The 12950-nt window shown below is 49.8% G+C and overlaps 1 protein-coding gene across 2 annotated transcripts in view; it reads left to right on the plus strand.

Annotated features, from left to right (window-relative positions):
* The window catches only part of Zan (zonadhesin), a 104713-nt gene that overhangs the window by 51337 nt on the left and 40426 nt on the right, over positions 1–12950 (plus strand). The window contains exons 38-51 of one of the 2 annotated variants that reach the window (XM_087903495.1): positions 458–599; positions 983–1200; positions 2602–2743; positions 3131–3348; positions 4123–4264; positions 4656–4873; positions 5584–5725; positions 6344–6561; positions 7872–8013; positions 8553–8770; positions 9725–9866; positions 10448–10665; positions 11755–11896; positions 12411–12628. In XM_087903495.1, the coding sequence (XP_087759621.1) occupies positions 458–599; positions 983–1200; positions 2602–2743; positions 3131–3348; positions 4123–4264; positions 4656–4873; positions 5584–5725; positions 6344–6561; positions 7872–8013; positions 8553–8770; positions 9725–9866; positions 10448–10665; positions 11755–11896; positions 12411–12628 (2520 nt within the window). The remainder of the gene's footprint in view (positions 1–457; positions 600–982; positions 1201–2601; positions 2744–3130; positions 3349–4122; positions 4265–4655; positions 4874–5583; positions 5726–6343; positions 6562–7871; positions 8014–8552; positions 8771–9724; positions 9867–10447; positions 10666–11754; positions 11897–12410; positions 12629–12950) is intronic. The other variant, XM_087903496.1, reaches the window with a different exon arrangement.

Here is a 12950-nt window from a genome sequence, read left to right on the forward strand (position 1 = left end):
CTCTGCTTCTCTCTGCTTGGGATATTCCTGTCGGTATGGCTGGCCCTGAAATGTGAAGACCTGTATCCTCAGAGCCTGGCATACAACAGGCAAAGGCTCTAAGGATGAACCTTGCCCCCAGCATCTTAGTACTGGATTCTAGGCAAGCCTTCTAACTATGAGCCATGCAGCACACCCTGCCTGATGTGATTCTAGGCAAGCAATGTACTGCTCGGCCACACCCTTGGACTTTCACTGGGAAATTCTACACAGGCCTTCAGGCCTTCTGTCTCTGGACCTGCTGCCCCAAATGCCATTTTTTTAAAATCAGATATTTTCTACTGGTGCATGGTTGACTGAATAGATATAGAGTGTGAATATGAGGAGGGCCTGCGTAAACCCTGCAGGCATGAGGCTAAGCCTGGCTCTCTAGCGCATCCTCCATCTCCACTTCTTTCTCATCCCTTGGCTTCTGCAGGCAGGCAAGACTTGGATGTCCACAGGCTGCACCCAGAGCTGCTCCTGCATGAGAGGGGCCATCAGGTGCCGGAATTTCCAGTGTCCCCCGGGGACTCACTGTGAGGACAGCAATGATGGCAGCAGCAACTGTGTCAAAATCAGTAAGGGAGCAGTAGGGGAAGGTGGGGAAGGTGTGCTCATGGCTGGAGGAACAAGAGACAGGGCAAGATAGAGCTTAGTCCACTGGGTTTTAAAGCTCAAGGGTAGGCAATCCCACAGTGATGAGGGATGCTGGGGATCCACAGCTTGGCTGTACTCTTCTCAGCATTAGCTCTCAGAGGTTAGTCTTCCATATCCACATCAATATTCCATTCCCTTACCTTTTTCTTCCAAGCCATGGCACACAGTCTGGTCAGTAAATGTTTGCTAAATGAATAACAAAAGGGGAAGAAAAACCCCAAGCTCAACTGATCATTCTACCCAGCCTGGTTTCTATGTCTGCCTCTGTTCTTTCCACTAACCCCACTCTCCCTCCATCCCCTAGCTCTGCAGTGCCCAGCACACAGCCAGTACACCACCTGCCTTCCTTCCTGCCTGCCTTCCTGTCTGGACCCGGAAGGACGCTGTGAGGGTGCCAACACCAAGGCCCCCTCCGCCTGCAAGGAGGGCTGTGTCTGCCAACCTGGCTATGTGGTGAATGATGAAAAGTGTATGCTCAAAATTGAGTGTAGCTGCCAAGACACTCAGGGTGCCTTCATCCCAGTGAGTTGGTTTGAGAGGGCTCAGTGGGTAAATCTCTTGCTGTGTGTATTCGTCAGGGTTCTCTACAGAATGTGAAAGCTTCCTTTTTCCATATCTTTTATATGTGCTGCCAGCAGGTAGATTCAAGGTCGATCTTCCTACCTCAGAGATCTGGACTAGAAGTGGGTCTTCCCACTTCAAATTATTTAATTAAGAAAAAATAAACAAATCCCTCACAGGTGTGCCCAGTCATTTGGGTTTTAGTTCATTCCAGATGTAGTTAGTTGACAGCCAACAGCCACACACTGCAGGGGTGAGGATCTGGGTTCAGATGGCCATACCCACATAACTGCTGTAGTAGTTCTCTTACGGTGCTCCTCCTGGGAGATAGGAGACAGGAGAGTCTTTAGAAAGTGGGAGCTGGCTCGTCTTGTGGAGAACAGCAGCAGAGAATGCGGTGTGGGGGACTATCTCAATGCAGAATGGAAGACGAGTCAAAACTAGAGCTTGTCCTCGGGCCTCCATGGATAAGTCCTTCCCCAGTCACTCCCCCACACAAACATACAAAACCACATACAAATATTTTTTAAAAAAATAGGTTTGGTGGCCACTTTCTAGTTTCCTCTGCTTCTTTCCACCTGGGATGCCCTTCCCTGGTTGCTTAGGGCCTGCCATAGTCTAGGCAGGCTCACTACCAAGGAGCCATACCTCTCTCCCCAAACTGGAGGAATGTAGGTAGTAGGTGCTGTACCACTGAGCCACACCCCAGCCCCTCACTGGGGGATTCTAGGCAGGAGCTCTACCACTGAGTCACACCCAAGCCCCTCACTAGGGGATTCTAGGCAGGTGCTCTACCTCTAGTACATGCCCCACCGCCACCACCCCTGCCTGTCAGTTGGGCCCTACTCCAGTGCTCTATGGCTGACCTACACACCAGACTCCCATTGGGAGTTCTAGGCCTCAGCTCTAACACTGAGTCATTTGCCAGCCTTTCAGTAGGGATTATAGACAGATTGTCTAAGGGTGAGTTATACTCTAGTCCCCCTCAGGAGGAGTCCAGGAAGCATTGCACCCCTGAACTGTACTGCCAGCCCCAGATGCAGCATTTTGCCCTTGTGTTTGTTTTTGTTTCCTGGGACAGAATCTCACTATGTAGTCCTGGTTGTCTTTGAACTCACAGATATCTACCTGCTTCTGCTTCCCGAGCACTTGAATTAGAAGCGTTTGTCACTACATCCTGACAAGATGTAGTGGTCTTCTTCTTTTCTTTTTCCAAATATTTTCTACCTGTGATTGATTGACACACTAAGTTCTGAATGTACAGTTAGGGAGGGTAGACTGAAGCCCTTCAGACAACGGGTGAGGCTGGCCACCTCAAGCCAGCCCCTCCTTCCTGACTTTCTTTTCTCCTGACTTCTTTAGGCAGGCAAGAGCTGGATCTCCAGAGGCTGTTCTCAGAGTTGTAACTGCATGGGAGGGGTCATTCGATGCCAGAAATTCAAATGTCCCTCAGGGACTTTCTGCCAGGACAACGAAGATTATACCAGTAACTGTGTCAAAACCAGTAAGGGAGCCACCATGGGGGAAGGTGGAGGGGGTTTGCACATGACTCAAGAGATCAGAGGCAGGGCAAGAAGGGGCTTAGTTCTCTGGACCTTATAGGTGGGGGATAAAGTAGAGAGCTTCTGGGGCCCCGCTGCTCAGTTGGGTACATTCTCAGTATTAGCCTCTCCATAGTTAGTCTCCCACATTAACTTGGAAAGACATTTTATTACTTTGGGGGCTTGGCACACATCCCATCCTCAATAAATGTTTTCTGAATGAATAATACAAGAGGGATAAAAACCCTCAAAGCTCTGTTGGTCATTCAGCCCCACCTGGTTTCTGTAGCCATTGCTTCTTGAGCCCCTCTGAGCTTTTCTACTAATCCAAATTTCCCTCTGCCCCAAAGCTATGCAGTGTCCCGTCCACAGCTACTACACCAACTGTGTGCCGTTTTGTCTGGCTTCCTGCTCAGACCCAGAAGGCCACTGTGAGGGGATCAGCACCAAAGCCCCCTCCACCTGCAAGGAGGGCTGTGTCTGTGAACCTGGCTTTGTGCTGCATGATGGCAAGTGTGTGCTCAGAATTGAGTGTGGCTGCAAGGACGCCCAGGGTGCTCTCATCCCAGTGAGTGCGCTTGGAGACTAGGATGGTGAGGGGTGGGGAGATGGCTTAGTGTGTAAAGTACATACACCAAAAGAATGTGATCTGAACCTGAATTGAATCTCCACAGCCCATGTAAACTGGCTGGGTAGCCTGTGTTTGTAGTCCAGGCTCCTACTAGGAGATAGAGAATTCCTAGAAACTCAAGGGAGTCTTTGTGCTTCGTGGAGAAGGACATGTAAAGAGAAAAAAGGGGGGGGGAGGGGAGCTGTCTCAATACAAAGTAGAATCCTCTGACCTCTACAGGTACATGTGCCCTAGTTCCGCACACACAAATAAACCCATCTCCATACAAAAAGATTGTTTTGAAAAGTGGGCTGGGGTGACTTGCTCTTTTCTTGTGTTTTGTGTACCTGGGATGTGCCTGTCTATACACATGGTTGCATTGGAGTGTGAAGGTTGATGAGGTCTGGAGTATACTAGACAAGTGCTCTATAGTTAAGCCTCCACATCCAAACCCCCACCAAGAGACTGTGTGTAGTCAGAAGCTGTGTGAACTGCACTGTGCTCCCAGGCCACCAAGGGACGGTTGTTTTGTAAGTACTTTGATGGGAATTGTAGGCAGGTGCTCTACCAATCACACAGGTCATTGCCCCCCAAATTTTCCATCAATGTTGGGTTAACTAAATAAGAAACCTGCAGCTAGGAAGGGTGAAGGTCAGCACTTCAGAGAGACGAGGCTGTTGTCCTCTAACCAGCCTTCTGCCCTCACTTCACTTTATCCCTTGGCTTCTGCAGGCAGACAAGACCTGGATCAACAGAGGCTGCACCCAGACCTGCACCTGCACAGGAGGGGCCATCCTGTGCAGGAACTTCCAGTGTCCCTCGGGGACTTACTGCAAGGACATCGAGGATGGCAGCAGTAGCTGCACCGAAATCAGTAAGGGAGCTGCAGAAATGAGTGGGGAGGGTGCTCACGGCTGGACAGAGCAGGGGCAGGCAAGAAGGAGCTTTCCTGGGCCTGGGAGTTCAGGGCAGGAGGTCACACAGTGAGGAGAGATTCTGGGGACTGATACTTTTGGACTGGGTACTTTCTCAGTCTGGGTGTCTCTATGGCTAGCACCCCACAATCATTTAGAAGATCCATTCTTCTTACTTTCTTTCCTAAGGGTTTGGCACACAGGTTGTGGCCAGTAAATGTTTGGGAGGAAAAAAAGCAACCTATGTTCAAGTTCTCTTGAACCTTCCATCTCCTCTGGTTTTTGTAGCCTCTGCTTCCTCAAACCCCCTCTGGACCTCTCCACTAACCCCACTCTCCCTCCACCCTGTAGCTCTGCAGTGCCCAGCCCACAGCCTATTCACCAACTGCCTTCCCTCCTGTCTGCCTTCTTGCTCCAACCTGGATGGCCACTGTGAGGGAGTCAGCACCAAAGTGCCTTCTACCTGCAAGGAGGGCTGCCTCTGTCACCCAGGCTTTGTGTTTAATGAGGACAAGTGTGTACCCAGAGTTCAGTGTGGCTGCAAAGACACCCAGGGTACCTTCATCCCGGTGAGTGGGCGTGGAGAGTCGGTTTGGGGTAACTTCATCCTTCTCTCTGCTTCTCTGAGCCTAGGATACTCATGTCTGAATGGCTGATCCTGGAGTGTGCACTGATCAGGGCCTGGCACTCAGTAGACTAGTCCTCTAAGTGTGAGTGACCCTATGGTACCAGGCAAGGAATTTAACTCTTTATCACAAAACAGTCACTCATTTGAAGGCTCTAGACAAGCAATTTACTGCTGAGCCGTGCCCCCAACTCCTCACGGGGGCAGGGGGGAGTTCTGCACAGACCTTCAGCCATTAAACCACATCCATCAGCACTAAATGCAATTTAAGAAGATTTTATAAACTTCATTTATGTGTATATCTGAGTGTCTGTGTGAATGTATACCAGCTGAGTACATGTGCCTGAAGTGGCTAAAAGAGGCCATCAGACAGCCTGGAACTAGAGTTATAGTCTTGAGGGTCCCAGTGTGAGTGTAGGAGTCTAAACTTGGGGAGTGTAAATATCAGCAAGTGCACTTGATGTTCAGCCATCTCGCCAGTCCCTGAATGCGACTTTGTGAGTCAAGTATCTCCCACCTACTGTGGATGGTTAACCCCGAAGATGGGGAGCTCTGCTTCTCTAGAGTGTGTGGGTAATCCATTCAGGCCATAAACTTGTCTCTAGAACACGCTACCAAGTTCTCACTCCCTGTCTCTTCCTGTGGCTTCTGCAGGCAGGAAAGACCTGGATCTCCAGGGGCTGCACCCAGAGCTGTACCTGCATGGAAGGGACCATCCAGTGCCAGAATTTTCAGTGTCCCCAAGGGAGCTTTTGCCTTGACAGCAATGATGGCAACAGTAGCTGCACCAAAATCAGTAAGGGAGCCATGGGGAAAGTTGAGGAGGGTGTCCTCATGGATGAAGGGATCAGAGAAATCACATTCTGAGAGTCTAGGGGAAGAATTCTGGGAATCCATGGCTGGGCCATATCTCTTCTCAGTGATACTTTCTCAGATCTTAGTTTTCCACACAGACTTGGGAGATCTTCCTCCTCCTTTTCATTCTCTTCCTTCTTTTTAAAGATTGTGTGTGTGTGTGTGTGTGTGTGTGTGTGTGTGTGTGTGTGTGTGTGTGTAGGGGTGTGTGTGTGTGTGTGTGTGTGTGTGTGTGTGTGGTAGAGCCCCTGAAATTACAGGATAATGTAAGCCACTCAACCCGGGTGTGGGAACTGAACTCAGATCTTCTACAAGAGCAGCAAGCAATACTAGCCACTAAGTTGACCACTCTCTCTCCAGTCCAAGATTCACTCTTCTTAGTTTCTTTCCTTATAACTCAGCACATGCCCCATGCTCAGTAAATGTTTGCTAAAGAAATAACAAAAAGAAAGAAAAAAACTCCCAAACTCTGTGGGTCATTTGTTGCAGCCTTATTTCCTCTGCTTCTTTGCATCACTGTGTTCCTCTCCACTAACCCCACTTTCTCTCCATCCGAAAGCTCTGCAGTGCCCAGCCCACACCGTCTACACTAACTGTCTTCCCTCCTGCCTGGCTTCCTGCTCGGACCCAGATGGCCTCTGTAGGGGCATCAGCCATAAAGTCCCCTCCACCTGCAAAGAAGGCTGTGTCTGTGAACCTGGCTACGTGTTGCATAACGACAAGTGTGTGCTCCGAATTCACTGTGACTGCAAAGACGCCCAGGGTGCTCTCATCCCGGTGAGTGGGCGTCAGAAGTGGGGTGTGGGGGATGGAAAATGGCCCAGTGTGTAAGACATTTACTCTACAAGTATGAGAACCTGATTTTGAATCCTTACAACCCATGTAAACCTTGTTAGCTGTCTCTAGTCCCAGGGGCTCCTACTAGGATGGGGAGTGGTGGTGTCAGGGACAGGAGAATTCCCAGAAACTTAAGGGCTAGGGAGGGAGGAAGAGAGAGATGCGTCTCAGTAAAAAGTGGAATGTGAGGACCAAGACTTAGGTTTTCCTCTGTCTTCATATATACATGCATCATATTTACAGGCATTCCAAAGAAAACACACACACACACACACACACATTTGCTTTTGTTTTGAGACAGGGTTCACTTTGCAGCCTTGGTTGTCATGAAACTGAGATTGTACTGGTCACAGTGGCACATTTCTTTAAGCCCAGCATTCAGTAGACAGAGGCAGAGGCAGGCAGAGCCCCATAAGTTTGAGACCAACTAGATCTACAAAGTGAGCTCCATGATAGCCAGGTCTGCAAAGTGAACCCTGTCTCAAAACAAAGGCAAAAACAAACAAGAAAACAGCTAGGATTGGGGGTCACTTCCTTCTTTCTTCTGCTTCTCTCCACTTGGGATGTTCCTGTCTGAATGGATAAAGGTTAGGCAAGTGCTTTGGTGCTGAACCATACTTCTATCCCCTCCCAGGGACATTCTGGTCAGGAACTATGAGACTAGGTTACACTGCCTAGACCTCACTTGAAGACTGGGGCTGAGCTCTGCCCCTGAACTACATTCCTCTCTCTCCACTGGGGAAATCTTAGCCAGGCCCCAGCCCCTCACTGGAGGATTCTAGGCAAGTGTTCTACAGCTCTGCTTGACCTTCACCAACCCCCACCATCACTGAGGATCTTAGGCAGAATTTCTGTATCTGAGCTATGCTCCTAAGCCATCAGTGGAGGCCTCTCGGCTTAAGCTCTAACACTGAGCCACCCTGTCACCTCCCCAGTGGAGGCCTCCTGGCTTAAGGGCTAACACTGAGCCACCCTGTCACCTCCCCAGTGGAGGCCTCCTGGCTTAAGGGCTAACACTGAGCCACCCTGTCACCTCCCCAGTGGAGGACTCTAGATCTGCGCTATACCACTAAGCTATGTCCACAGCCCCAGATGCATTTTCCCCCAAATCTGTTCCTTCCATGTTTATGATAGATTTGGAATCTGTTTACAGGGATGGCAAAGGTCAGACCTTCAGACAGGACATGAAGCTCTCTCTCTTTAACCAGCCCTTCTGACCTGACTTCCTTTCTCTCCCTTGGCTTCTGCAGGCAGATAAGACCTGGATCAACAGAGGCTGCACCCAGACTTGCACCTGCGCAGGAGGGGCCATCCTGTGCAGGAACTTCCAGTGTCCCTCGGGTACTTACTGCAAGGACATCGAGGATGGCAACAGTAGCTGCACCAAAATCAGTAAGGGAGCCGTGGGGAAGGTGGGGAGGGTGCTCATGGCTGGAGGGATCAGACGGGGAGAAGGAGGGTATTCCCCTGATCTTATGAGATCTGGGATGGGAGTACCGCCATGGGGAGGTATGTGAGGACCCGTGGCTGGGCTGGAGTCCACTGCTAGTCTTTACATTGTTGGTCTCCAAATTGACTTGGCAGATTGAAATTTTTTTTTAATTTTTTAAAAGATGTTTTTAATACATGTATAATGGAGTATCTATGTGTGTGTGTGTGTGTGTGTGTGTGTGTGTGTGTGTGTGTGTTTTGCACCTGAGTGCAGTGCATGTAGAGGCCAGAATGGATGCTGCATCATCTGAAGGTGGAATTACAGGGGATGCTGAGCCACCTTATAAGGATGCAGGGATCTGAACTCAAGTCGCGTGTAAGAGCAGCAAGCAATCTTAAAGGCTGAGCCCTCTCTCCAGCCCCTTAGTCTGGTTTCTGTACCTTGCTCACTTGGACCTTCTAGGTCATCTCCAGTAATTTGCCTTCCTCTGCCCCCATAGCTGTGCAGTGCCCCAACCACAGCCACCACACCAACTGCGTGCCATCTTGTCTGGCTTCCTGCTCAGACCCAGAAGGCCACTGTGAGGGGATCAGCACCAAAGCCCCCTCTACCTGCAAGGAGGGCTGTGTCTGTGAACCTGGCTTTGTGCTGCGTGATGGCAAGTGTGTGCTTAGAAATCACTGTGGCTGCAAGGACGCCCAGGGTGCTCTCATCCCGGTGAGCGGGCATCTAATGTGGGGTTGTGGGTGATGGGAAATGGCTCAGGGTAAAACATTTGCTGAAGAGAACTGAGGACCGGAATGTGAATCTATCCAGTCAGTGTAGGCTTTGGTGGTGTGCGTCTGTAATCCCAGGGCTCCTACCAGGAGATAGGAAACAGAGTGAACGACAATAAAGGGGGGGGGGATGGGAGAAAAGAAGGGTGGGAGGAAGGGAAGAAGAGAGAGTCTCAGAACAAAGTAAAAGATGAGGACCAATATTCAAGATTGTCCTCCGACCTCCATGCATACATGTGTTCCTGCTCCCACCCACAAACACTTGAAACTGTTTGTAAAAGTGAGATTAAGGACCACTGCTTTCATTCCTCTTGCTTTTCTCCACCTGGGCTGCTCCTGTCTGTATGGCTGTCCTGTAAGTCCAAAGGCTCAAGAGCAAGCTATGGCCTCATCCCCTCTTGGGAGATTGTAGTCAAGTACTCTACAACTGAGCTGTACTCCCAGTCCTCAATGATGGATCCTAGATAGTTGCTCTACCTCTAAGCCATAGCCCAGACCCTCTTGAAGGATTCTAAACAAATGTCCTATCTCTAAACCACAGCCTGCCCACCACCCCACTTATTACTTCTGAGGATTCTGAACATACATCTGAACTGTGCTCCCATGCTCCAATGCTCCCAAACCCCCAGCTGAGAATTCTTAGGGCTCAGCTCTGTCACTGAGTTATGCCCTTAGTCCCTCACTGGAGGATTCTAGGCATAGCCTATACCACTGAGCTATGTCCGTAGCCTCCGCTGTATTTTCTCCCCATATACCTTCCATCCATAGCTGGCTAAATGAATACATACAGAACGTGCAGATACGGAAGGCAAAGGTAACTTCCTCAGACAGGAGGCAAAGCTGTCTCTCTCTAATAAATCCTACACCCCCACTTCCCCTCCCTTGGCTTCTGCAGGCAAACAAGACCTGGATCAACAGAGGCTGCACCCAGAGCTGTACCTGTGTGGGAGGGGTCATCCTGTGCAGGAATTTCCAGTGTCCCTCGGGGACTTACTGCAGAGACATTGTGGATGGCAACAGTAACTGCACCAAAATCAGTAAGGGAGCCATGGGGAAGGTGGGGAGGGTGTGCTTGTGGCTGAGGAGACCAGAGGTAGAGCAAGAAGGAGCTTAGTCCCCTGAGCCTATGAAATCTGGGATAAGAGGTACCACTATGGGAATGGGTTGTGGGGAGCCGTGGCTGAGCTGGATCCTTTCTCACTGTTAGTCTCTCAGTTGTCAGTCTCCACATTGACCTGGAAGACGTGTTCTTTGTAAAGATTTTATTTATAATTCCATGTATAGCGGTGTGTCTGTATATGGTATGTGCACCCGAGCAAGTTCATACAGGAACCACAGAGGACATCAGATGCTCTGGAGCCTGACTTACACAAGATTCTTGTACAGGACAAACTTAACTTGGGTCCACAAGAGCAACAAGTAGTCTTAACTACTAAGCCACCTCTCCAGTCCCAGGAGCTCCTCCCTTGCTGTTTTCCTTAGGACTTGGCATAAAGTTCACACTCAGGAAATGTTGGCTGAATGAGTAACAAGAGTCGTGGGGAGCGCCACACTCTCTTGAGCATTCTGCTTTGACCCTGTGTTCCTCTTCATTAACCACACTCTCTCTGCCCCATAGCTGTGCAGTGCCCCAACCACAGCCAGCACACCAACTGCGTGCCATCTTGTCTGGCTTCCTGCTCAGACCCAGAAGGCCACTGTGAGGGGATCAGCACCAAATCCCCCTCTACCTGCAAGGAGGGCTGTGTCTGCGAACCTGGCTTTGTGCTGCATGATGGCAAGTGTGTGCTCAGAATTGAGTGTGGCTGCAAGGACGCCCAGGGTGCTCTCATCCCGGTGAGTGGGCACAGAAGGTAGGATTAGTGGGGTCTGTGAACATATCTCCATTGTTAAGTATTCATCCTGCAAGTATTCGGACCTGGGTTTGAATCTCCACAACTCATGTGAGATGAACACAGTAGCCTATGTCTATAACCCCAGTGCTTCTTCTGGGAGATGGGAACGGAAGACAGCAGAATCCTAGAAACTTGAGAACTAGTTTAGTCTTGTGTGTGCAGTGGTGGCCAAAACAAAGAGAAAAAGACACATACAGAGGGACACACTAAACTTTTCAATACAAGCTACAATGTGAGTACCAATACTTGAGATTAGCCTCTAACCTTTACATCTAAGTACACACACTCAGGGGCAGGGGAGGGTGATGGCTCATGTATTTAATCCCAGTACTTGGTAAGCAGAGTCAGGTATGCCCCTAAAAGTTCAGAGCCAACCTGAGCTGCATAACAAGTTCCAGACCAGCCAGGGCTACATAGTGAGGACCTGTCTCAAAAACAGACAGACCAATCAACAAACGAAAATAAAACCCATGCAGGGTTGGGAGCCACTAACTCATTTCTTCTGCCTCTCTGAACCTGGGATTCTCCAGCCTGTATGGCTGGTGCTAGAATGTGAAGATTGTTCAGGTCCAGGCACAGGGTAGGCAAATGTGCTACCACTGAGCCACTCCCCAGCCCTCACTGGGAATTCCAGGCAAGTATTCTACTTCAAAATCACACAACCACCCATCACTAAGGATTCTAGTTAGGTGCTCTGCAACTGAGCTATGTTCCCTACGTCCCTACTATAGGATTCAGGGCCAACATTCTACCACAGACCTACTCCCGCAGTGTCCTGACCTAGAATTCCAGGCAGAGATGTTGCTGATTGCTCATGCTCCCCACCTGCTCACTGGGAGATTGCAGGCAGGTTCTATTCTGCTGAGTTGTACATACAGAAACAGAAGGAAATATTATTTCCTACCTGTTGTTGACTGACTCAGTAGATCTGCAGTAGCAATAGGGAGGGCAAACCTAAGTCAGACAAATGAGGTTGTCTCTAGCTAACCTCCCCTTCCTCACTTTCTGTCTCTTTCTATGTCTTTTGCAGTCAGGCAAGACTTGGATCTCCAGGGGCTGCACCCAGAGCTGTGCCTGCTCAGGAGGGATCATCCAGTGCCAGAATTTCCAGTGTTCCCCAGGGACTCACTGCAAGGACAACAATGATGGCAGCAGCAACTGTGCTAAAATCAGTAAGGGGGGCATAGGGGAAGATGAAGAAGTTGTACTGGTGGCTGAACAGACTAGAGGCAGGGCAAGAAGGAGCTATGAGCCAGCCAGTGGTGGTACACACCTTTAATCCCAGCACTCGGGAGACAGAGGCAGGCAAATCTCTGAGTTTGAGACCAGCTTGGTCTACAAGAGCTAGTTACAGGACAACTAGGATAGATACACAGAGAAAAAAGGAGCTTAGTTCTTGTTCCTTGGGTTTTAGAGGTTTGGGGATAGAAGTTACCACAGTAGAGAAAGAGTTTGTGGAGCCATGGCTGGGCTGCGTCCCTTTTCACTCTTAGTCTCAACATTGACTTGAGGGACCCATTTTTCTTACTTTTTCTCTTGTGGATTGATAAATGGGGCATGCTCAGTGAATGCTTGTGCAGGTGGGGTGGAGAAGGATCCTTCTGTCGAGTCTCACCCCTACACAGAAGCACTTCCTTGGGTTTCCTCTGGTCCTCTCCATAAGTCTGTTCTCCCTCTACTCCATAGCTCTGCAGTGTCCCGCCAACAGCCACTACACCGACTGCCTTCCCTCCTGCCCACCCTCTTGCTTGGACCTGGAGGGCCACTGCGAAGGCACCAGTCCCAAAGTCCCCCCAACTTGCAATGAAGGTTGCCTCTGCCACTCTGGCTTTGTGCTCAGTAACGACAAATGTATACCCAGAATTCAGTGTGACTGCAAAGATGCCCAGGGCGCTCTCATCCCGGTGAGTGGGCTTGGAGAGTGGGAATGTCTTCTCCTCCTGGGCTTCCTCTTCCTCTTCTTTCTTCTGCTCCTCTCAGTCTGGGATGCGCTTGTCTATATGGCTGGCCTGGGGATGTGAAGAAAGGTCTGTCCTTGCATAGGCTAAGTAAGTGCTTTTCCCTGAGAACCATTCCTAACCCCCTGTTGTATGATTCTAGGCACTTGTTCTACCACTGAGTCATGCCGCAGCCCTTCACTGTGTAATTCTAGACAGATGCTCTCTGTTGAAATAGTTTCCAGCAGCTCTCTGTCAGATACTAAGCCCCATCCATAGATGCATGTAA

This window comes from Myodes glareolus, chromosome 2, assembly GCF_982192425.1.
Source record: "Myodes glareolus chromosome 2, mMyoGla1.1, whole genome shotgun sequence".
NCBI lineage: Eukaryota > Metazoa > Chordata > Mammalia > Rodentia > Cricetidae > Myodes > Myodes glareolus.